Source organism: Pisolithus orientalis, assembly GCF_024613125.1.
Source record: "Pisolithus orientalis strain OTSU chromosome Unknown F5J12scaffold_1, whole genome shotgun sequence".
NCBI classification, from domain to species: domain Eukaryota; kingdom Fungi; phylum Basidiomycota; class Agaricomycetes; order Boletales; family Pisolithaceae; genus Pisolithus; species Pisolithus orientalis.
Window position 1 is genome coordinate 238,184 of NW_026260782.1, and position 25,432 is coordinate 263,615.

At 47.6% G+C, this 25,432-nt stretch overlaps 1 protein-coding gene across 1 annotated transcript; it reads right to left on the reverse strand.

Annotated features, from left to right (window-relative positions):
- Positions 1-9,004: 9,004 nt before the first annotated feature.
- On the reverse strand, positions 9,005-9,466 carry F5J12DRAFT_778525 (uncharacterized protein; the record flags this gene model as incomplete). Its single annotated transcript, XM_051742319.1, has 1 exon — positions 9,005-9,466. The coding sequence occupies one exon, from the start codon at positions 9,464-9,466 to the stop codon at positions 9,005-9,007; it is 462 nt and encodes a 153-aa protein (XP_051605347.1).
- Between the last annotated feature and the right edge of the window lie 15,966 nt (positions 9,467-25,432).

Below are 25,432 nucleotides of genomic sequence, written 5' to 3' on the forward strand. Positions count from 1 at the left end.
CGCAGTGACTTCTTCAAATGGAATAGGCACAAAGCACGTGAGGTGGGAGTCTACGGGCCGAACGTATTGTAACCCCTATGGCTGAGTTATTGCGAAGATCCGACAGAGGTCTTGTCTACTGGTGAGTCCCTAAGGTTGTTCGTGCGGAGAGAAGACAAGGATCGAAGCAAAGTAATTAGCTCAGTTGCAAGCTATCGAAAAACTGAGGATACACGGTAAAGTATGTGGGTTTATATACCCCTAAGTATGAGTACTGTACCAGTCACGACACGTATCCGCAGTAATCAACAAACTGATCACTGAAATAACTACGAGTCATCCGGTGTCAGAGATGGGGGTAGGGATGAAAACAAAGGCTATACCGGCTGCGCAATCAATGCGCAGCGAGGAGCCAGACACTGGAACTAGAATACAACATATAGGCAATATAAACGAGTCAGAACGAGTCATCGGGGCATGAAGGGAACATCTCATCAATCAGGAGAGCGGTGAACGTCACGGATCACAAGTGATGAGTTTCGACAGGTATTGGAAATACCTGGACAGCAGGAGATCCGAGTCGTTCCTGTAACATCCACACTCCTAACACGATGACGAGTACCAGTGATGTGACGAGGCACGTGATGCACGTGACCGTAAGAAGTCGAAAAAGGAAAGACCCCTGATGGAAGCATAACATCACCCCCCCTCTAAGGTCCTCAGACCCTTGAGGACGGGTTGGAAGTCGCATTGGCAGGGCGAACGGTTAGGGGTCGGCGAGTAGTATAGACGCGGGAACGCGTTTGATTGGCGATGGGCGACAATGGTGATGGAGATGATGGCTCTTCGAAGGCCGGAGTATAGCAGGAACCGTGTCCGTTGTGGCATGACCAATGTCCCAGGTAACGGCACTGGTAGCAGGCGTGTTGGTACAGGGGGTGGTCGGGAGGGACTGGAGACTGTCCTCCAAGGTAGAAACAAAGTTGATCCGCAGGGACAGGGACAAAGGGAGTCGCAGGGAGAGGGTCGGAGGCGTGGACGGTGTTGAAGTAGTTCTTATGCATGCCGGCCCACGATGCATCCTGTAAGAGCACCTCCCAAGAGGAATTATAAGTTCCAGTTCCCAGCCAAGCACCAACCTCTTTAAACAGTTCTCCCGAGTCCACATATCCTAACTCGATCACACGCCACTCCTTTTCCTTCTCCTGATCCGCTACGTCCTTCTTTAACTTAACCTTGGGGGTTTGCGCTTCCTTCGGAACGATCCGGTCGAGGACTTGCGAAGCTGGTGGCGCAAGGAACTCGTTAATTTGTTGCTGCTGTAGATGATGATAGGCTCCGCCGGTGATGGCTTCGGTCATTTCGGAAGAAGCCTTCTCCAGCATCTCGATCATGATTACCTCCAATAAGGGTGCTACTCCAGTAAGCTTTCGGGTGCAAATCTTGGACACCAAGCCGTTGATTACGTCTGATGCTCGGTAGACTTCAGACAGCATCCCAAAATACTTAACTTGTTCTGGTGTGCACCCGTTAATGTTGTCCCCATCGTGGAAGATGTCAAGTGCCCTAACAATGTCCAAGTATTCAGCCACTGGGACTGGTAGTCTTTGCTTGTCAGCCCTGGAAGCGGCGGTGGCGGCGAGGAGATTGAGGGCTGGCCGATCACCTCTGTTCGAATAGGTGGTAAAGGCGCTGCGAACGTCGGTAGGTTCGGCAGCATCGGCACAGCTGGACGTGGCTGCTCCACTATCGGGGTCATCGTCAACCCGTGCTTTACCCTTTCCCTTTTGGCTACTGTCCTCACAGAGGGGGACTCTGACCTTTGGGGCCGGGATGTGCTTGACTGTGATCCCCTGGTGTGGATGCGGTCGGAGAGGGCAGGTGAAAGCGGGCGACACTGCACGGGACTGGGACAGGGGCGAGGAGTATCCGGAGACATGAAAACTGGTGGGGGACGTTGGAGGTGAGGTCAGGGCATAGACAGTGATGGGGGGTATGAGGCTGTTGTCGTCGGAGTGACAAAAGGATTCTGCGGCAATGGGGAGGTCGACATAATCGTTTTCGGTGTTAACAGAGCGAGGGGAGTCCATTAGTTTCTGAGGTGTCGGGCAAGTTTGTATTGGTCGAGCACTTCTGTAGTGTGCTCTTTTAAGTGTTCTTCAGGTTCCCACATATTTGACGAATGTGGGAATCCTTTCCACTTTACCAAATATTTTCGCCTGCCACGGCGACCATCTGTTTTATGATTTAGCACAGACTCTACCTCCCATTCGACCTCATCATCCACCATTTCCGGTAAGGGTGCTGCAGGTGCAGCTCCATATACCTCGTTTTCAGTAAATGGAAAGATCCGCGAAGCGTGAAATACCAGATGGACCTTCCAGGTAGGGGGAAGATCCAATTGGAAGGCAACTGGGGATACGACTTGAGTCACCTTGAAGGGTCCGAGACATCGGGGCGCAATCTTATCGCACTGGTTTTTGATGTGCAGGTGAGACATATCCAGGAGAACTTGATCTCCGACCTGTGGCGCAACATAAGTCCCTTTTGAGCGGGATCTCATTGCTTCCTGTGCTTTTTTATGTGCGAGGACAGCGACATCTCGACTTGTGGCTAGTCGTTCCAGGCGTTCCTTGACCGAGGGAACTGGAGTTAACTGTGTTTCGGGATAAGGGGACAGGTCGTAACCAAGAATCAACGAAAAGGGGGTTTGTTGGTGTACTGAGTGGACGCGGGAGTTGTGAGCGAATTTGGCAGAGGGTAATTTTGATGCCCACGAGTTTGGGAACTTGGAGCAATACAGCCGTAAATATCCCTCCACCTCCTGGTTGATGCGTTCGCTTTCTCCGTTTGTCTGTGGGTGGTACGCAGTGGATAACCTTGTTTTGACCCCTATTGCCTTGTAAAGTTCCTTGGTAAATGAAGATGTGAACTGTGGGCCTTGATCGGATATCACTGATTCCGGTAGTCCAAACCGGGAATAAATGAATTGGTGGAACAGCGAAGCGAGGCCGACGGAGTCAATAGTCTTGTGACAAGGAACGAACAACGCGGCTTTTGTGAGTCCTTGATCGACAACCGTGAGAATGGAGTCGAATTTATGTTCTCCCGAGACAGGGAGATCCGTTATTAAGTCCATAGAGATCTGTTGGAAAGGAAAGGGGGTTTTCAGCGTATCATGGGGAACAACCGGAGGTGTCGGCAGGTGAGTGATCACCTTCATGGTTTGACACACTGGGCATCCAGCAATATAAGCCTTGATATCTTTAACCATCCCTTCCCACCATACCTCTTTTTTCATCTTTGCACACATTGCCTTTTGACCGGGATGTCCCACAGACTTGTGATTATGATAGGACCACATGCAGTGTCAGCAGTGATCGGGCGGTATATATAGTCGGGTAGTCCCAAACCGCTTCGTTCCGTCCGCGGTGGTAGTAACGTTGTTCTGGGGTTCCAGGCCTTCGGCAGTCTCCGAAGCTTCCTTTTTGATCCGTTCATACAGTTCGGTCGACACAGCATATACACCCCTTGCTCCTTTGGCGACCTCCTCAGAAGGGCAAGCATCAGGCAGCCTTTTCCTCTTTGACTTTTCCTCAGGTGGGCAGGAATAAGGCTTGGTGTTGTTATGGGACCGTGCGGACCTTGCTGGAAGATGTCCTATACAGCATAAACGGTTTATTTTTAACTGTTTTTGTAATTTTGTTAATGAAAAGAGTGGTGAAACCAAGCGAATTTGGGAGTCCACCCCCTTCGAAAGCCAAAGGTCCGGAGGAAGGACCGTGGCCACCGGGGCGGGTTCAACCACTTCACTTTTACAGGAAAGAGTGTCGGTGGGAACTTGTAACCAGCCAGCCTGCCAAGAGAAACAAATTGGGTAAGACTGAACCGTAGCAGCCCAGCGGGCTTGTCGCGGGGTTAACTGCTGGGGTTCCCGGTAGTACTCCAGGTTCTTGTGGTCGGTGAAGACCACAGTAGGTTCAATGGGGGATAGTAGATATGGACGGAAGGCCTTGAGGGCGCAGATTACCGCGAGCATTTCCAGGTCATAAACCTGATAGCGCTGTTCGGCACCGACAAGGGACTGGGAAAGGTAGGAGCAGGGATGCCACTCGTCGTCGGAACCCTTCTGCACGAGCATGGCACCGGTTCCGAGTTTGGAAGCATCTGTGAACAGGGCGAAAGGTTTAGAGAAGTCAGGAATCAGGAGGACCGGAGATGAGCATAACAAAGATTTAAGCTTTTCGAAAGCTTCGTTTCGCTCCGGGGTCCAGACGTATGACGTCCCCTTTTTAGTGAGGTCATGGAGTGGCCTCGTGATGCTTGAAAAGGAAGGGATAAACTTCCGGTAGAAGTTGCAGAAGCCTAAGAATTGGTGTAACGCGGTAAGATTCTCGGGGATTTCCCAAGTGTTGACGGCATTGGTCTTGGTAGGCGAAGTTTCCAACCTTCCTTTTCCAATGATCATACCGAGGAACTCGATTTCTTCGGCTTCGAAGACGCACTTGTTGATCTTCAACCGAAGGCCTTCCTTTTGGCAGATCTCCAGAAACTCTCGCACGCGGGTGCGGAGTTCTTCCTTTGTTTTCCCGTGGATTGCAACGTCATCCATATAACCGACCTGCTTCCCATGCTGGGAAGCGAAGGTCTGGTCCATGTACCTTTGAAACGACGGAGGTGAGTTGCACTGGCCGAAGAACATCACCGTGGGTTCAAAAAGGCCTCTAGGGGTGATAAATGCCCCTTTCCACTCATCTCCTTCTTTGACTCTGAGGTTAGTGAAACCCCATCTAACGTCAAATTTTGCGTAATATTTCAATTCGACCAGTTCGTCGAAAAGCGCTTGGGCGTTCAGTAGTGGATGGGCGTCGGGGATGGTGAACGAATTGAGATACCGGTAATCTTGGATTAGCCGTTTCTTCCCATCCTTCTTGGCGACGAAAAACACCAGCGCTGCTTGTGGCGAGGTAGATGGGCGAATCTTTTTGCATTTTAGGTTTTCGTCAAGGAACTCATCTAGCACCTTAAGTTCCTCCGGCAACATCGGGTATACCGAGGCTTTCTTTGGCTTAAAATCATCCCGGAGTCGGATTTTGTGATCCAGCCCAGGTCGATGGACTGGCAACGGTATGTCCTCCTCGGAGAACACCGTGGCGAATTCCTGATACTCCTTTGGGAGCAGAACCTCTTCCTTGGTTTGGGATAAAGCGGCTTCAAGTTCGGTAGACAATGTAGTTTTATTGATGTTGCTTGTCCGCGGTTCTTCCTTGACAGAACCATCTTCATTGAACTTGACCACGTATCTTTCATAAGAGGGTACTTGTTCCCTAATGTAGACATCAGATTCTCGGGTAGGGACAAACCCATCATCCCAGCATGTTATCTTGTTGTGTTCCCAGTCCATTCGAGGCTTGAAGGTCCGAAGGAATGGCATGCTGAGGAGTATGTGTTCTTTTCCTACCAAAGGCCCGACGTAGCATTTGATGCGGATGACCCGGTTCTTGATAATAAGCCGGAGTGAGACTTTTCTAGTGACCCACTCCACGTCCTTCCTGGTAAAGGAGGTCGTCTTGAACTTGGCCTTGACACAATAACTTGGTATCTTGAGTTGATGAACGATTTGCTCCGATATGAGTGACACCTCTGCGCCAGAGTCGACGCAAACCATTACTCCTGCCATGTAATCCGGCAACCATGCTCTTCTGAGAGGAGATCCAACACGCATATTTGATTCGTCCTCTATAGAATTACATTTCACGGATAACACAGAAGCGGGACCTGCCTTAGGAGTATCGGTGGTCCCATTTAAAAATTCAACCCATGCACCTTCATCTCTTCTGGGGTCGCCAGATGATCTCCCACGTAAGCAGTCTTTGTTCCATCGGCGGAAAGAACGACTCGAACGCCAGGGGGTTGCGCGGGTTTACTTGATTTACAGTCATGCTTGTAGTGACCTTTTGCTCCGCATTCGAAGCAAGTGACATTATCGTTTGATCGGCGTACGTTTCGCCTTCTTTTGTCGACGTCCATCACATCAGGATCTCAGGAACCTCTGCAGTAATGAATAAATTTTCATTCATACCGAGATTCCTTCCCTTCAAGGATATGCTTGGTGGCGATCGCAGTTCTTGCCTCTCTGGCGCACTGGATCCACTCGATTACGGTGGTCGGGGCCCGTCTGGAATTCAGAACCCAATCTCTATACTCCTTATTTAATCCTTTTCCGAAGAAGATCCCTGCTTCACACGATTCTTCTTTGAGTTGGGCCTTGTTAACCAACCCCATAAATTCGGCAATATATACTTCCAGTTCTCTCTTTCCTTGGGAGATGTCGGAGAGCTGCAAAATTGCAAGCACAGTCTGATCGCCTGATTCGAATGTAGCCTTAAGTCGTTCCACAAACCTCTGAAAGGTGTCAGAGTACCAGATGGAACCGTCTAAGAGCCTGTTTTCGTTTTGGTAATTTTTGGTGAATGACACGGCGGCTCCCTTCATCATATACGTGAGGGTGAAAGAGATCTTGAGTGATTCCGTGTTGTATACGTGTTTGTTAAGGTTGAGATAACCTTCCACTTGGGTGATCCAAGTCTGAAGCCTGTTGTGGCTTCCATCATATTCTCCGGGATGCCCGACATTAAACTCCCTTCCTCCGTTGGGTGGGCGGACATCATACGAGTCATCACCATCTTCGGCTGGGGCCTTACCCTTACTGGACCCACCAACGGGGCCCTCTGGGGGAATTACCTTTCCGAAGTTCCTGGCGTACCAAGCTCGTAGAGCTGAGTCCGTAGGCGTTCCTGTTGGGAAGGGATCACTCGACTGACCTTGACCGGCAATCTTGCGCCAGTCCTCTGCCAAAGAGTGCATCTGTCTTTCCAACCTTTCCTTCAGCTCCGCTTCAGAGTATACCTTCGGCGGCATCTCAGGGGCTGATTCTCCGTGACCGATTGTCATGGACATAATGGGTGATTTGCGTGCTTCCTGTTCTTCCTTGAGGACTGATCCGAAAGAAGTCTCGGACTTCTGATCATCTTCTTCTTCTGAACTAAGCACGACTTCCGATTCCCTAAAACGGGACAGATAAGATAACCTAGGATTACTTGCTGTGGCTGACAGCCCAAGTCTTCCTGGTATCGGCGGCAAAGGCGGGTTCCTACCGAGTCCTAGTGGGGTATTACGAGGAGGGACCGGTGGTCTCGACTTCTGGGGGTTAGACACTTTAATGAGAAGTGATAACGAAGCCTGAGGGAGGATTTATTTCTCGAAAGAAACCTGTCAGGGTAGTGGGATAAAAGGGTGGTGCGCGAGTCGATTTACATGTAGGGATCAACGAGCGCTGGCTCTAGGGAGGCGATCTATTAAAGCCTAGTGGCTGCCTGTAGAGCGGTGGATTTGATTGAGGGTAGAGGGATGCTTCTCAATTTTGTTACCGACTTGTTAAGGTCGAATTGAGGAGCGGGGAAACAAGGTGAGTTAGTCTTTACGTGTAGGGAGACCGACGAGCCTTTTCTTGATAGAAGGTTTGGTTTGTTGAAGTTCAGTAACCAGGGACGAGTAGTCTTTCGCGAAGAGGACAACGAGTCCCGAAAACTGCGTTGAGTTTTTCGATTTTGTTATGCCCGAGCGCGGTGACTTCTTCAAATGGAATAGGCACGAAGCGTGTGAGGTGGGAGTCTACGGGCCGAACGTATTGTAACCCCTATGGCTGAGTTATTGCGAAGATCCGACAGAGGTCTTGTCTACTGGCGAGTCCCTAAGGTTGTTCGCGCGGAGAGAAGACAAGGATCGAAGCAAAGTAATTAGCTCAGTTGCAAGCTATCAAAAAACTGAGGATACACGGTAAAGTACGTGGGTTTATATACCCCTAAGTACGAGTACCGTACCAGTCGCGACGTGTATCTGCAGTAATCAACAAACCGATCACTGAAATAACTACGAGTCATCCGGTGTCAGAGATGGGGGTAGGGATGAAAACAAAGGCTATACTGGCTGCGCAATCAATGCGCAGCGAGGAGCCAGACACTGGAACTAGAATACAACATATAGGCAATATAAACGAGTCAGAACGAGTCATCGGGGCATGAAGGGAACATCTCATCAATCAGGAGAGTGGTGAACGTCACGGATCACAAGTGATGAGTTTTGACAGGTATTGGAAATACCTGGACAGCGGGAGATCTGAGGCATTCCTGTAACATCCGCACTCCTAACACAATGACGAGTACCAGTGATGCGACAAGGCACGTGATGCATGTGACCGTAAGAAGTCGAAAAAGGAAAGACCCCTGACGGAAGCGTAACAAATGGCAGGTCTTCCTTTAGGAAGGCTTGTTGATGCTTTAATTTATTCAGTTTAGCATGGTAACAATGTTTCTTCTCATGCTTTTGAGCCTTCTCATGGTCTGAGCCATTGGTACAGGTAGTGGAAGGTTCTTCTTTGAAAAAGTCTGAGCTGAAACCTCCCTCAGATGAAGAGTTGCTGTCATCTGTCAAAGACAAGCCTGACAGGTCACTCAGGGTGATTTCTCACCAATGATATCTCCCAGTAGGTTTTTCTTGTCCTTCATTGGTACTATCAGAACTTGATGGACTGTTGTCATCACCAGGATCACATAGCACACAGTACAGTGCTTTCATGTGGGAATATGGACAAGGCTCATGTGTTGGAGGTTACTTTGTTTGCAGAGTTCTTATTCCTTCAGTGAGCCCTCCTGTCATATACAGTCTCTGGCAAGTCTGATCATTTAGCAGGTTTAATGCCACTGGTAGTGTAATACTTTGTCACATCTGTATTCTTTGGTTTGACCAAGCCAATATTATCCACTATCTGGTTCACATGTTCCTTCTGTTCAATGCTGAGTCCCAATAGTCCCAGGTTTGCAGACTTGCATTTAGTGCAATGTTTGAGTGACTCAATGATTGCTTGCTGTTTGTGGATCAGGGCCTTGGCACTGTCAAGCTGCTCAATGAGGCTGGCTTCCTTTAACTTCTTTATTAAGTATTTTGTCTTTTCCTTTTGTTCCTCTCAGACTGAGACAGGATCCAGGGCATTGATTTCTGCAGGGAGTTCTCTCACAGATTCACCAGGAGTGGGTGCCCTCCATTTCTCCTTTGCTTCTGCAGTAAGTCTTGGTGTGCTTACCATTGATGCTGATTGATCAGGCTTCATAGATCCAGGCTGATCATTCTTATCCATGACCACTGGCTTCCCAAACCACTGCAGTACAGCTTTCCCCAACTCTTTGTCATTCTCAATGAGATCTGACCACAATGCCTTAGGGCTATGTTTATTTTCATTCTTAGTATTAACTTCAGGCTCATTGCACATCCAGGCAGGCCACTGATTCTGGTCTAACAACACAGATGTCAGGACTAGTGAAACATGGCTATGTGTGGGTGAATGTGGCTTCACAAAACCATCAGCCATATCAGCTGATTTTGACCAAATGACCATGGTAATTACCACAAAAGCAGTTACAGAATTCATGGTGACTACCACTTCCCAATATAGACAATGCCCCCTGAGTGACAACCTCTGTCAGTGTTTGAAAAAAATTCAGATTGGAATGTTCCCACAGCAGGTTACCCTGTCACAAATATTGATAATTTGCACCTGTACTGTGGCTATACAGATGAGCATGTGACCAGTAGATGTGATGGTCACATGATGAGTGACATAAGCAGGGATGACCCTAGATCACATGATTTTATGTAATTGATTACATGATGGTGATCCTCTGGAGTGTTCTGTTACATAATTTATCATGTGATCATGGGAAAATATGCATGTGACTTAATCAATGTCACATGACAAGGTACAATCATAGATCATCCAACCTATTACATAATGATCACATGTCAGTTTCTCTCCAGAACATTTGGTTATGTAATGGGTCACATGATTGTGAGACAATAGACATGTGACCACTCCTGCAGCATCACATGACAAGGTACAATTATGGATCATGTGACCTGTTACATAATGTCAAGTCTGGGCCTACTCCAACCAACTCTGATGCTGGATGAGGTCTGGGGAGAGGTTTGGAAGCAAGTCCAATGGAAAGAGCAGAACTCTGACTGGTGGAGTGTTGGCAGGAATGAAATCTGCCAAGGTAAGGGCAGAGCGAAGTGAGGGCATCAGGTTTAGCTCATGCACTACCCCCTTGCATGATCTCAGCCCTCATATTTCAGAGGGGGAGTACAGATGGACAGTTGGAGGTAACTCTGACAGGCAGAAGACAGAGACAGAGGGAGTAGGAATTAAGTCGATATTTGTACTGAAGAACAGCAGAGTATGGTACATGCTTTTATACTATTATGGAGGTACAGTAATTGGAATTGGCACTGACATATGGAGACTTGTAAAATTTCAAGTAAAACTTCCTAGACAATATGGAGGACATATGAATGGGTAACATAGAACATCCAGAAAAGGAAACAGTCCAGGCACTGGACCATGCAGTGTGCATGCTGCAGAGTACCTGACTGCGAGCTGTCAGGGAGGAGTCTGAAGGTAGTCACATGACTCCTCAGAGAACAGTCCATTCAGTCTGGTAGGAGAGCAGTACAAGTCTGACAGCAGTCAGAGTGGAGATGGTTCATAACTGACAGAAGTTGGGTGGAGTTGGTGCAGAGTGAGTGAATGACCAGCAGAAGAGGGTGTGGAGTGAGTAAGGACCTAGAGTGAATGCATGGTTATGACAGTGCCCCCCCCTTAGGGCCTGAACCCCTGAAGGCTGCATGTACAGGATGGGATCAACACGAGTTGATCATTTGAAACCATTTTGATGCCTCAAGGATAATGGCTTTAGCTGTGGCAGAGCTCCATCAGAGTTCGAAGTACCACTTAAAAGACATGTGTCAGGATACTGAACCTTCATCCCTTCCTCCCATCATCATGCCTTCCCAGTGCCAGAGCAAAACCCCCCAATTAACCCCTGGCCACATCTGCAACTACTCCCAAGTCATGGATGAAGAGCTGGTTGTCCTGACCAATGACTCCACCAACACTGAGCAAGAGAAGTCTGCAGAGAAGGCATGCCAACGAAAGGAGGCTGAGTGGAGGGAGAAAGAGCATGAGGCAGAGCACAAGGCCAAGTGTGAGGAGGCCAAGAGGTGGAAGGTGGGAGAAGAGAGACTGGAGGCAGAGTGGAGGAGGAAGAGGAGGCTCAAAGGAAGAAGGTGGCAGAGGAGGAGGCAGAAAGACAGAGGCAGAGGGCCCAGGCCAGACAGGACAAGGCCACACAAAGGTGAGTGGTGGAGTACCATGAGTCAGGCAGAACTGACTCACAGCCTCATTTTTCTTAGACTATGCAGTGCAGTGTATGACATCAACACCACCCAGAGGGTCCCAGGGACCTCTGTGGTGGTCACCATGACCAGGTGGCCCCCCTGCACTTGCTGTGTAGCAAGTCTGATGGCAGGGCAGTGTGAACCAGGACAAGGCAAGACCAGGGCCTGCATGCCCTGCCACAAGAAGAAAAAGGTGTGTAGCTGGACAAGGGAGGACATGGTGGTGGGACCATCGCAGAAGAGAGTGGGAACAGGGAGTTCCTGAGGGGAGAAGAAGAAGAAGCCGCAAGGGAAGGGGAAGGAGAGAGCAATGGAGATGGAAGAGGTGGATGACGAGCAGGAGGTAGGTGGAGAAGACAAGGAGGAGCCAGAGACACCACACAAGGAACCCTCAGGAGTGGGGGCCTCCTCCTGGTGGGCAGAGTGGGAGTGGGAGTGGCAGCTGCAGGCCATGGAGAGGTATGCAGAGGCACATGAGAAGGCTGTGACCACCTTTGAGAGAATGGCAAGGGCAGCAGAGTGGATGGTAGAGGCTGCAGAGTGGACAGCCCACAAGTGGGGGCTGTACTGTGAGTGGGCAGAATGGGTGGAGATGAGGAGGAGGGAGGATGCACATGAGGCCAGGATGGCTGAGTTCGAGCACACAGGAGGAGGATGGAAGAGGCAGCAGAAGACAGGAATGAGGAAGTGGACAAGGGCGCAGAGGGGGACAATGAGGAGGAGGAAGTTGGAGGAGAGCAGGGAGGTGGTGGAGAACAAGCAATGGAAGAGTAGGGTAGTTTTTTTTTTTTTTTTTTTTTTTTTTTTTTAGTTTGTATATTTTTGTACTACTATGAAATAGACTTGTAACCTTGTTTGTGATTCTGAGAAGTGAAACAGATAAGCAGAGAAAACTCTAAAGTACCTAAGGTAGTTCGGTAAGGGGCAGAGCTGGCCTGCAGAGGAAGGTTGTATGGGCAGAGTACTATGGCAGAGGTTGACATGGGCCAGGTTTGTGTGGATATCATTCGTGGAAAGTGGAGACTATGTCAGAAGTGTGACCTAGCTCAGTTGCAAGCAACCAAGAGGTTTCTTTGTTGGTGTCCTCATAACCAGCCCAGTGGGAGTTGACAGTGGCAGTGATGGTGGTCCACCTTAGAGTTGAGTATCTCTGATACTTCATACTCAAGGTCACCATCAACATCCACTGGCAGAGGCAGAGGTTGTTGTCAGTTTGGGAAAGGGTTAGCCACTGCAGCTTCCAGTTGTGAGACATGGAAGACCAGATGTACTGAGCACATAGAATCAGGGAGCTTAAGGGTGACAGAGTGCATACCTGGCCTGGCCAAGATGGTGAACAGACCTAAGTACTTTTCAGAGAATTTTTCTGAAGGACAAGTGGAGTGGAAGTACTTGGCTTTGATGTAGGCTTGCTCTCCAACCTTAAACCCAGGCAGAGGTATGCATCTGGCATCTGCTGGACCCTGATAGTGCTGCTGAGTGGCAGACATTTCAGAGTGGAGGAAGTCATGAAGGGTGGAGAGCTCAATGACATAGTCATGAGCCCTTGGAGAGGTGAAGTCTTGGTCAGGGACCACAGACAGGTTTGGGTGGTACCCTTTGTTAGCAAAGAAGGGAGAAACCCCAGTTGTTGCACTTGGTGCATTGTTGAAAGCAAACTCCACTAGAGGTAACAGCTCAGCCCAGTTGTCTTGTTGGTAGTTGCAGTAGACACAAAGGTACTGCTTGAGGGTCTGGTTCATTTGCTCAGTCTGGCCATTGCCTTCTGGGTGGTAACCTGAAGTGAAGTGAAGATGCATATCAAGGGCCTTTCCTAGAGAGCAGAAGAAGTGTGAGATGAACTCAGGACCTCTGTTGGAGGTGACATTAGCTGGCACTCTGTGCTTGGAGAAGACATGGGTAAGGAAGAGCCTAGCAAGTTCAGCAGAGGTGATGGAGTTGTGGGTGGGGATGAACACCACTTGCTTTGAGAGGCGGTCCACTACCACGAGTATGGTGGAGTAGCCATCAGAGTTGGGGAGGTGTTCAATGAAGTCCATGGAGATGGAGTTCCAAGGTCTCTCTGGGATGGGGAGTTGCTTCAGTAGACCATAAGGGCAGTGATGCAGAGTTTTGCTCTGTCCACAGGCAGTGCAGGACCTGACATATTCTTTCATGTCAGAGCAGAGGTTAGGCCACACATAGTCCCTGTGGACAAGTTCTAGGGTGTGGTTTTGCCCGAAATGGCCTGCCAGAGGATGGTCATGCTTGAACTGAAGCACTTGAAGGTGGAGGTCATCAATGTCAGGGACAAAGACGCAACCATCAAGGTGGAGTAGGCCATCAGAGTCCAGGGACCACCGAGGCTTAGTCAGAGTTGGAAGATGGCTGGCAGAGACAGGGTCAGACAGTAGGGCAGAGTTGGAAGATGGCTGGCAGAGACAGGGTCAGACAGTAGGGCAGGGGTGATGTTGGAATGCAAGCACTCAACATCAAAGACCATGGCAGTGTGGAGCATGGGTGCCACAAGGGTAGTGGTACAGAGGGACGATGCAAGTTGCTCCTGTGTAAACATAGGGTGGAGATTGTGAGGATTTACCTGCATGTAGTCCCTATCCCCCCCTTTTGGGTAGATGTCTCATCATCATGTGAGTGTGTTGGGTTTGGCTCCCAGGTGGCCAGGTCAGAAGCAGATGGAAAGGTAAAACTATGAAAGGTACTCTGACCAGTGGGCCTGTTGACAAGTGAGGACCTTAGAGGTGGAGAAATACTCAAGGTTTTTGTGGTCTGTCACCATGTCAACAGGTAAGGCAGAACCTTCTAGGTAATGCTGCCAATGGTGGAAAGCCTCAAAGATAGCCAACAGCTCCTTGTTGTGGGTATTGTAGTTGAGTTCTGGCATGGCCATGGTGTGGGAGTAGAAAGCAACTAGGCAGAGTTCACCATCGGAGCAGATGATTGACAAAATGCCAGCAATGGCATAGTCAGAGGCATTGGTTTCAACTGTAAGTGGAGTGTCAGGAACCCAGTGTGTGAGGACAGGAGTGGAGCTGAAGGCATCCTTCAGGTGGAGGAAGGTGGAGTGACACTCCTTGGAAAAGTTCCAAGGAGCACCCTTTCATGTGAGGTGAGTGAGTGGAACAATGATGTCAGAGTAGTTGTTAATGAATCATCTGTAGAAGTTTGCAAAGCCAAGGAAAGACTGGATGTCTTGCACCTTCTGTGGCTCAGGCCAGTCATGGACTGCCTGAACCTTCTCAGTGGACATGGTGAGACTGGAGGGAGAAAGAACATAACTGAGGTACTTGATGGAGTTGGAGTGAAACTCACACTTCTCCAGCTTGGCATAAAGACCATGCTTTTGAAGGCAGCAGAGTACCTCTTTTACATGTTCGTGGTGCAACTCCATGTCCTGAAAATAAACTAGAATGTCATCAAGGTATACCACAATGCAGACATTGAGCATGTCTGCAAAGATGCTATTAACAAATTGCTGGAAAGCCACAGGTGCATTACTCAGACCAAATGGCATTACTCACCACTCATAAGAACCATAATGAGTGCAGAAAGCCGTTTTCCATTCATCTCCATCTGCAATGTGGACCAGATGATAGGTGTGGTGGAGGTCGATCTTGGTATAGACTTTAGTGCAGCTTGGGGAGTCGAGTAGGTCAGAGATGAGTGGCAGCAGATAGTGATCTTTTTTCATGAAGAATGCCAACAAAACATCACATCATTCATCTTACACATCCTTCATGCCATATCTGACACTTCAGAAGGGTTGGACACATGCATATCAATTCATAGACAAAGTTTGGTGTCACCCCACTCAGATCTGAGAGAGCAAGATGCAAAACAATGATTCAAGAGTGTGGGAAAGTGGCAAAAAGTCCCAAAATAACATATGGAGATTTTGAAAACATATCAAAAACATAGCACAGCACATCCCACAGTGCAGCTACCACTACCAGAACTTAGGTGAGGGATATTAGGACATGGTGGAAGATATTAGTAACAAGTGCCTGGTGAGATATCCACTTAAACATGTCAAAATTGCGAAAATGTGTGCAATGGGGTAGTGGTGTTGACCATGCACTGGCATAAATCACCCATTGTCTCAATGAGTCAAGTGTACCATTTTGCATTTTTGACCATTTGCAGTGAGTATCACATCAGGCACTTGTTACTAATATCTTCCACCATGTCCTAACATCCCTCACCTAAGTTCTGGTAGTGGTAGCTGCACTGTGGGATGTGCTGTGCTATGTTTTTGATATGTTTTCAAAATCTCCATATGTTATTTTGGGACTTTTTGCCACTTTCCCACACTCTTGAATCATTGTTTTGCATCTTGCTCTCTCAGATCTGAGTGGGGTGACACCAAACTTTGTCTATGAATTGATATGCATGTGTCCAACCCTTCTGAAGTGTCAGATATGGCATGAAGGATGTGTAAGATGAATGATGTGATGTTTTGTTGGCATTTTCATTTCCATTATATCTCAGCAACTACTGGACAAGACCAGCTGTACCTTTGACAATGTGTAGCAACATGGTAGCCTATTCTACACACAAAAATTCAGATCCATATGTCAAGAATTGAATGGGTGGGGACACAATTCGCATTTTTAGCACAGCCACAAATGCCCAGCATGCAAATAGGGGTGGGTCACATGATGAGTATAGTCATGTGACCTATTACATAAGCCAATGGTCCAGAGAGTTATTGCCACATGATCTATAATTGTACCTTGTCATGTGATGCTGCAGGAGTGGTCACATGTCTATTGTCTCACAATCATGTGACCCATTACATAACCAAATGTTCTGGAGAGAAACTGACATGTGATCATTATGTAATAGGTTGGATGATCTATGATTGTACCTTGTCATGTGACATTGATTAAGTCACATGCATATTTTCCCATGATCACATGATAAATTATGTAACAGAACACTCCAGAGGATCACCATCATGTAATCAATTACATAAAATCATGTGATCTAGGGTCATCCCTGCTTATGTCACTCATCATGTGACCATCACATCTACTGGTCACATGCTCATCTGTATAGCCACAGTACAGGTGCAAATTATCAATATTTGTGACAGGGTAACCTGCTGTGGGAACATTCCAATCTGAATTTTTTTCAAACACTGACAGAGGTTGTCACTCAGGGGGCATTGTCTATATTGGGAAGTGGTAGTCACCATGAATTCTGTAACTGCTTTTGTGGTAACTACCACATTGCTTGGTCAAAGTCAGCAGACTCTGGTGAAACCATCACCCTCTGTGTGTGCTATTCTATCCACTCCAGTCACTGCTGGGGGGTCTGGGGCACAGCCCTGCAGTGTGCTCCCAAGCTTGTGAACCAGCTGTGTGACAGCTCTACTTGGCATGTCACTCACATCATTGATGCAGCCTTGGGCATTGCCCAGTGTCCTAACAGGTTCTGAGTACCTGTGAGCTAGCAGAGATGTCACATCATTGGACATTGTCACATAGTCATAGTCAACACCCCTTGTGACTCCTCCAAACTGGATCAAACCAACCTGCTCTGGCTCAATAGCCCAGAAGTGGTGTCAGATTTCCTCATTTATTGCTTGTGGGTTAAACAGAGAGTTCATCAGTACAGACTTTAACATTGCTACTATGCACTGGTTGGCCAGACCAATAGCAAGTGGGTGATGTTGAGGTCAAAAGGCAGGTTAAGAGAGTAGAAACAGAGGGTGTAAAGGCAGTTCAAAATATGTGATGAAAGCAACTTTGTTTAAGTCATGTGGGGGTAGTCCATTCTCATTAGAGTAAGTCTTACAGTTGCTCAGGAAGAACTGGCCAAAAGTCTCTGTTTGAGGTAGACTGGGGAGCAAGTACATCAGTAACTATGGTTTATATATGTTCAGAGTGTGGCAGGAGACAAATGAGTGACTAAAAAGGGAGGTATAAAGGAAGAGAAAGAAAAGGGAAAATAAAACATTATTATTCTGAGGCATTAACAGTCATGTAAGATTGTGAATCATTACACCCAGTCAGCTCAAATCTGCATGAGCCTACCATCAAATCACTCACCTTCTGTCATGCCACAACATGCAGAGTTCAGGGAAGCCCAGTCAGCCCACATCCACATGGGCCTGCCATCAAATCACTCACCAGCTGTGATACCACCAACATGCAGAGTCCAGGGGAGCCCAGTGAGCTCACATCCACATGGGCATGCCATCAAATCACTCACAAGCTGTCATGCCACCAACAGGTAAAGTCCAGGGGAGTCCATTCAACTCATATCCACATGGGACTGCCATCATATCACTCACCTCCTGTCATGCCACCAACATGCAGAATCCAGATGAGCCCAATCAGCTCACCCACAGGGGCCTGCCATCAAATCACTCACAAGCTGTCATGCCACCAACATGCAGAGTCCAGGGGAGCCTAGTCAGCTCACATTCACATCAGCCTGCCACCAAATCACTCACACCCTGTCATGCCACCAACATGCAGAGTCCAGGGGAGCCCAGTCAGCTCACACCCACATGGGCCTTCCATCAAATCACTCACCTCCTGTCATTCCACCAACATGCAGAGTCCAGTGGAGCCCAGTCAGCTCACATCCACATGGGCCTACCATTAAATCACTCACTTGCTGTCATTGTTGAAGTGTTGTCCCCTTTACCTGACTTTTGCTTACATTGTACAAGCTTACATAATAAATCTTCGCACTTAGGATGTTTGTTTTTCCTTCAGGTGTACCTCAGACTTCTTCTAACTGAAGCCTGAGGTAACTGTTCTGCTTTATTAATTAATAGCTACCTTACTGACTTACTGCTGTAGTCTCCTTCCTAGGTCCCTCATCTTGGCCTACCTTCAAAAGGTTATGAGCCCTGAGCAGCTCTAACCTTACAGTAGCAAACTTGAACCAAGTGGTACCACAGTATACAATAAGACATGTCATCTGGACCTTCAGTGTCAATGTCTTGGGCTCTAGGCCCATCCACAAGTTTGAATACATCAGCCTCTACTTCTATGAGAGTCTTGCAAGGCTTGAGTCAACTCTACAACATAGCTCCCCTTGCAGATGATGGTTTGAACTATCAAATGTGGAAATTCTGAATGTGAAAAGTCTTAACAGTTTGTGGCCTCTGGACCATTGTTGCTGGTACAGACATGGAGGTAAAACCTCCAGACCAGAAAATTCATCCTAATGAGTATGAGGAATGGTTCCTCAAGGACCAGGAAGCATGTGCACAAATCACACTCACACTCAAGGATGAACCCCTTAGTGGAGTGCTGTATGTGAAACCTGCTGCTGAGACATGGAAGAAACTTGGTGAGAGATACAAAGGAAAAGGCAAGCAGACTATTGCCTGCCTCATTGGCAAGTTGTTCCAAGGAACACTTGCAGATGACCAACTGATGGAGACACAGCTGAATGCAATGCATCAGAAGGCCCATATTCTTGCCTCACTTGGACAACCACTTGAGGACTCACTTGTAGCCATTGTGATGGTCATCTCACTTCCACCATCATACTCTACCCTCCACACAATCCTAATGTCATCAAATGACAAGATAACTCCTGAGATGGTTATTTCCCAAGTCCTTGTTGAAGAAAAGTCATAACAAACTTCAAAATCACATTCTGCTCTCACCACAAAGATAAACACAGGCAAGAAGTCAAAAATGGCAGACAAGAAGAAGAAAGAGAAGAAGTGTGCCTATGCACCATGTGGCAAGATGGGACACACAGAGGACAAATGCTACAAGAAGAAAGCAGACAAAGCAGCTAAAGCTCCATCCCAAAGTACCTCATATGGGGATAAGGACAAGTCAAAGGAGAGGTTGGAACTGACAGCAAAGATTGCAGCTGTGGCAGAAGAAGAGGAAGGCCCTCTTCACTTATTTGTAGCTTGTGCATGCCCAGAAACTCATGCATCAGAGTGGGTTGTAGACTCTCAGGCCTCTGCACACATGTGCTGCCAGCAGTCATAGTTTATGATATTCAGAAAACTGGTCCCCTCTCAACCAGTGATCATTGGTGATGGCAGAACAATCAAAGCCATAGGCAAGGGGAGAATTGAACTCTCCATGCACCTTGAGGATGGATGCACAAGCAAAACCATCCTACAAGACATATACTATGTTCCTGATCTTGACACAAATCTTGTGTCAGTCCCCTCTTTGGCCTTGAAAGGATTAAAAGTTACCTTTGAAGAATGGACATGCTGGGTTCATGCAGAAGGCCAGGTTGTAGCTCTTGCCACCAATTGCAGATCCCTCTACATACTCAAAGCTAGTGTCATATCAGGGAGCCATGCTGCCTATATCATCAATACCCCAGATGCACTCAATGCAAATGAGCTGCACATGTCTCTCACCTCTCAGATGACAATATCCAAAGCTACTCTAATTACATGGCACCACTGTCTTGGACATGCCAATGTCAAACATGTCCTAAATTTGCTGGACAAGGACATGGTGTCTGGAATGGATGCCATAGGGACCAGGGAGATCAGCACGTGCATGTGCAAGGCCTGTCTCAAAGGCAAACAACACAGGGACCCTATTTTGTCAAAGTCAGACATGGAAAATCCATGCATACTACATTGGACTTACACAGATGTGTGTGGACCCATGGAAACAACAGCACAGACAGGCCACAAGTACTTTGTGACCTTTATCAATGGCCATTCACATCATCTAGTGGTGAAATTGGCTAAATCAAAGGACAAAGTCTTTGCACTCACAAAGCAGTACTTTGAGAGAGCAGAAGCAGGTTGTTGGCCAAACTATCTTCAGAGTGATGGTGGTGGTGAATATGGCTTGAAGGAATTTGAAGCCTACCTGAAGTCCAAAGGGATATACCATGAGAAGATGAATGTGTATACACCACAGGAAAATGGAGTAGCAGAGCACATGAATTGCACCATTGTAGAATCTGCACATGCTATGCTAAGTGATGCTGGCCTACCCAACAAGTACTGGGGAGACACAATCCTCCATGCAGCACACATAATAAATCACCTGCCTACAAGGGCACTCAAGCAAGATCTTACACCCTACAAAGCATACACAAGAAATAAACCAGTAATTTCTCATCTATGGGTTTTTGGATGCACAGCACATACCCACATACCTGAGGAAAAGCAGCAGAAGCTGGGAGTTAAGTCCCTCAAATGTCAGTTCCTAGGCTACTCAGAGAACAAGAAGGCATACACCTGTGTACACAAGACTTTGGGTTGGATTGTGGAGATGTGCAATGTTGTTTTCAATGAGGGAGATGGGACAGACAAGTCCCAAGTCCAGATTGATGTTGTTGTCAAGGAAACAAAGCCTGTAGTGCCCACTATCAATGATTAGAATGCTTGAGGGCACAAGTACCAACCTACAGAGGAAAGTAGTGGTTCTGACAGCTCAGATGCAGCCTTGGAAGGAGGAAATAACCTAGTACATGACTGGGGGGACCTAGACAATACTATGGCTACTAATGGTGATGAGGCAATCACAAACAATCAGGACATTTCAATGCCTGAGCCCAGAGCTCAAGTCCAGAATGAAAAAGGTGTTAGTGGGTCAAACCATGGCAATAACAAGGACAAATGCACCTTGGAATGAAGGCACCAGGTGACACCTATGCCTGGTTGATGCCCTGGGTCACCATGAACACCTCCAGGACCATATCCAGTCCCAATACCACCTCCAGGTGTCAGAAGATCATCTAGAATTTGAAAAATGCCTGTAAAAGATGATGATCAATGTTACTTCATCAACACCTATGAACAATGGACACTACCTGTGGTGGGGGACTCTGTGGGAAGGGACAAAGGTGGTGAGAGTGGCGAGAGAGTGCCAGAGAGTGTGGAAATGGGGAGTGAAGGTGGTGATAGGCCTCATGGTGAGCAGCAACACCACAATGCTTACCAAGCAAACATGTCATGTGATCATGAACCAGTGACCTTCACAGAGGCAATGTGTCATCCTGATGCTGATCACTGGTATGCAGCCATGGCCAATGAACTCACAACATTTAAAAATATAGGATTATACAAGGAGGTCCCTTGGCCACCTGATCAAAAGATCATTGACTCAAAATGGGTCTACAAAATAAAACAAGGACTGATGGGTGAAATTGATAAATCCAAGGTGTGACTTGTCACAAAAGGATTCATGCAGGTGCATGGTATTGACCACATGGAGATGTTTGTGCCTGTAGCCAAGTTCTCTATGATAAGAATTCTACTTGCCCTCACCACTAAGCACAATCTCAAAGTTCATTGGGTGGATGTGAAGTCTGCCTTTTTGAATGGCAAACTCAAGGAAGAAATTTATCTTTGCCCCCCTCTAGGCTTTCAAGACTCTAGCAACATCATCTGGCACCTTTATTGTGCACTCTACAGACTCAAACAAGCTCCAAAATCCTGGTATACAAGACTTTGAGAAGTTTTTGAGTCACTTGGATTCACACACAGTGATGCAGGCCATAGTCTATTCTTCAAGGTCAAAGATGGTGCCTTAATCATTGTAGCTGTGTACATTGATGATAAATTAATCCTGTTGAAGAGCTGTGAAGCCATCAAACATCTAAAAACACAACTGTCAGCTGAGTATGACCTCTTGGACTTGGGAGGAGCTTGTTGGATACTCAGGATGGAGATTATATGAGATTGCAACAAGGGAATGATAGAACTCTCCCAATGTCATTATATAGAGTCAATTCTTGAGTGCATAGGCATGAAGGATGGCCAGACAGTGTCTACACCCATTGAGCAAAACCCAAAACTCAAAAAACTTGATGCCCCTGCATGCAACCTTCAGTCATATCAATCAGCACTTGGCACACTGATGTATGCCATGTTGGTGACATGACCTGACCTTGCTTTCACTGTAGGTGTACTCAGCAGGCATGCCACTACCCCTGGAGACCAACATTGGTCTGCACTGAAGTGGGTCTACCAGTACCTATGCAAAACTTTGAATGTTAATGACTGTTGCTCGGTCTCAGGTTATGGCTTTATCCTGTCTGGTGGAGCTGTAAGCTGATCTTCAAAGAAACAGACCTCTGTAGCTCTGTCAAGCACAGAAGCTGAGTACATGGCTGTTTCAGCAGCTGGAAAGGAACTTCTGTGGGTTCACACCTTACTCTGTGAACTAGATGCAGTCAAGATTGCACAACCAACCCCCCTCCTAGTTGACAATCAATCTGCAATAGTGTTGACAGCTAATGCTATGTTTCATGATCACACCAAGCACATATCAATCTGTCATCATTTTATTTGTGAAAAGGTGGAGAGTGGAGACTTGGCAGTCCAGTATGTGGCTACAAATGAGCAGGTGGCTGATGTCCTCACCAAGGGGCTATCATGCAAGAAGCATGAGCATTTCTCTTCTGGTATGGGTACTACTTTCTAAGTCTTGTTATGCTGAGGGGGTGTGTTGAAGTGTTGTCCCCTTTACCTGACTTTTGCTTACATTGTACAAGCTTACATAATGAATCTTTGCAGTTTGTTTTTCCTTCAGGTGTACCTCAGACTTCTTCTAACTGAAGCCTGAGTCTCCTTCCTGGGTCCCTCATCTCAGCCTACCTTCAAAAGTCATGCCACCAACATGCAGAGTCCAGAGGAGCCCAGTCAGCTCACATCCACATGGGCCTACCATCAAATCACTCACAAGCTGTCATGCCACAAACATGCAGAGTCCAGAGGAGCCCAGTCAGCTCACATCCACATGGGCCTACCATCAAGTCACTTACAAGCTGTCATGCCACCAACATGCAGAGTCCAGGGGAGCCCAGTCAGCTCACATTCACATGGGCCTGCACCAAATCACTCACAATCTGTCATGCCACCAACATGTGGAGTCCAGGGGAGCCCAGTCAGCTCACATCCACATGGCCCTGCCATCAAATCACTCACTTGCTGTCATGCCACCAACATGCAGAGTCCAGAGGAGCCCAGTAAGCTCACATACACATGGCCCTGCCATCTAATCACTCATAATCTGTCATGTTCTGAAGGGGTGTTTCTGAGTAGTGACAGACTAACAAGAGAAGATACTCAGGCTTCTATTGGGAGAAGACTGAGGTGCATGAAGAAAAAAACAATGTGCCAAAATGACTGTGCTTATGTAAGATATTACCAGTGTAAGAAATATAATTAATGTGCATCAACATCATGCCACCAACATGCAGAGTCCAGGGGAGCCCAGTCAGCCCACACCCACATGGGCCTACCATCAAATCACTCACTTACTGTCATGCCACCAACATGCAGAGTCCAGAGGAGCCCAGTCAGCTCACATTCACATGGGACTGCCATCAAATCACTCACAATCTGTCATGCCACCAACATGTGGAGTCCAGGGGAGCCCAATCAGCTCATATCCACATGGGCCTGCCATCAAATCACTCACCTCCTGTCATGCCACCAACATGCAGAGTCCAGAGGAGCCCAGTCAGCTCACATTCACATGGGCCTACCATCAAATCATTCACTTGCTGTCACACCACCAATGTGCAGAGTCCAGGGGAGCCCAGTCAGCTCACATCCACATGGGCCTACCATCAAATCACTCACACTCTGTCATGCCACCAACATGCAGAGTACAAGGGAGACCAGTCAGCTCACATCCACATGGGCCTGTCATCAAATCACTCACTTGCTGTAATGCCACCAATATGCAGAGTCCAGGGGAGCCCAGTCAGCTCACATCCACATGGGCCTGTCATCAAATGACCCACCAACTGTCATGCCACCAACATAAAGGGTGTAGGTGACCTCAGTTAGTATATACATACAGTAACTAACCCTGCCATGCACTCACATCCTGCCATGTAGAGCACACCAGTCACCACACCCCATAGTGCCAAGGAATGATGCAACAGATATTCTGTCATCAGGAATCTTGTTACCACATGTACACTATCCTGCAACACTCACATTAGTATTTGGAAACCAGGTCAGCAATTCCTCCACCAGATCTTTTCTAGCAATCTGAAGCCTGTCCTTGAGACTTAACTCCATCTTTGGTCTCAGTGCCCTTTGTGGTATATCAGCATCCATCATATGATTAAGCTCCTCCTTACCTTCACACTGCATATTCAACACAAAGTGCAATACTTGATTGCTGTGTTGATACTAACAACCTCTGCAACCCTTCCTCATTCAGGGCATTGGCTGTATATTCCATCAATTTTACACAGTCTGTTGTCTCTGCATGCATCTCTGCCACCAGTATTTCAGCATGCAGCCCAACCAGCTCTGAAGGAACCCATACTTACTCTTCACTGGCACACATCCTTTGGGTGGAAATTTGCATTTATCCAACATTCCTTTCACATGTGCAAGCCACCTCTCCAGCAATTCCCTTTCCTTCTCTACAGCCTTTTCCTCTGCTTCATCTATTTCCAGTCCATCATCTAACAGTTCCTCTATTAAGTATGGGTTTACCCTTGGGTGACCAGGCTTCAAGACTGGGTGACAGGGGCTAAGTCCAGTTGGACTGGAATTAAGGCCAGAGGTCAGGGGTTAAGTCCAGAGGACCAGACTTAAGGCTGGAAGTGTGGGAACAAGGCCAGTAGCATGGGAAACTGACTGGTCTTGGAGTGTGCACAGGGGGAAGCCAGTCTGGGGTTGGATCTACCTCCCTTGGTCCTAGCTTATGTGTTGTACCCTTATGCAAGCTGGGGAGAGGTCTGGGACAGGGGCTGGGAATAGCTTAAGGCTCAGCCTTAGCTATAGAGTAGACTTGAGGGGTAATACAGAGTTGAGGGTAATACTAAATTGATATTCTGACTGGAGTGCTATGAAGTATGTACAAGGGTTAAATACATGAGGCCAGTCTGGGGTAACAAGCATAGAGCTGGACTTGTTGATAAGCTAATAGAAAGATGATTAGCAAGAGGATAACCACAGAGGCTGTGCCAAGACTAATAGTCAAAGTCCAGGTGACTGGCATAACTGGAGTTGGACACAGGTTTGTACAGTAAGCAAGATCAGCAAAGGGGACTAGACTGAATATAGTACAAACAATGGAAAACAGGCTGGAGTTATGTCCAGGTGACCCAGACATGGACCTGGGAGGACTGGGGTGGAGCAGAACAAGGCTGGGAGGCCAGAATGGACCATAGATAGGGGTAAAACACTGGACTTGAGTTATTCAGGCCAGAGTTGGGTTATCTAGGGCTG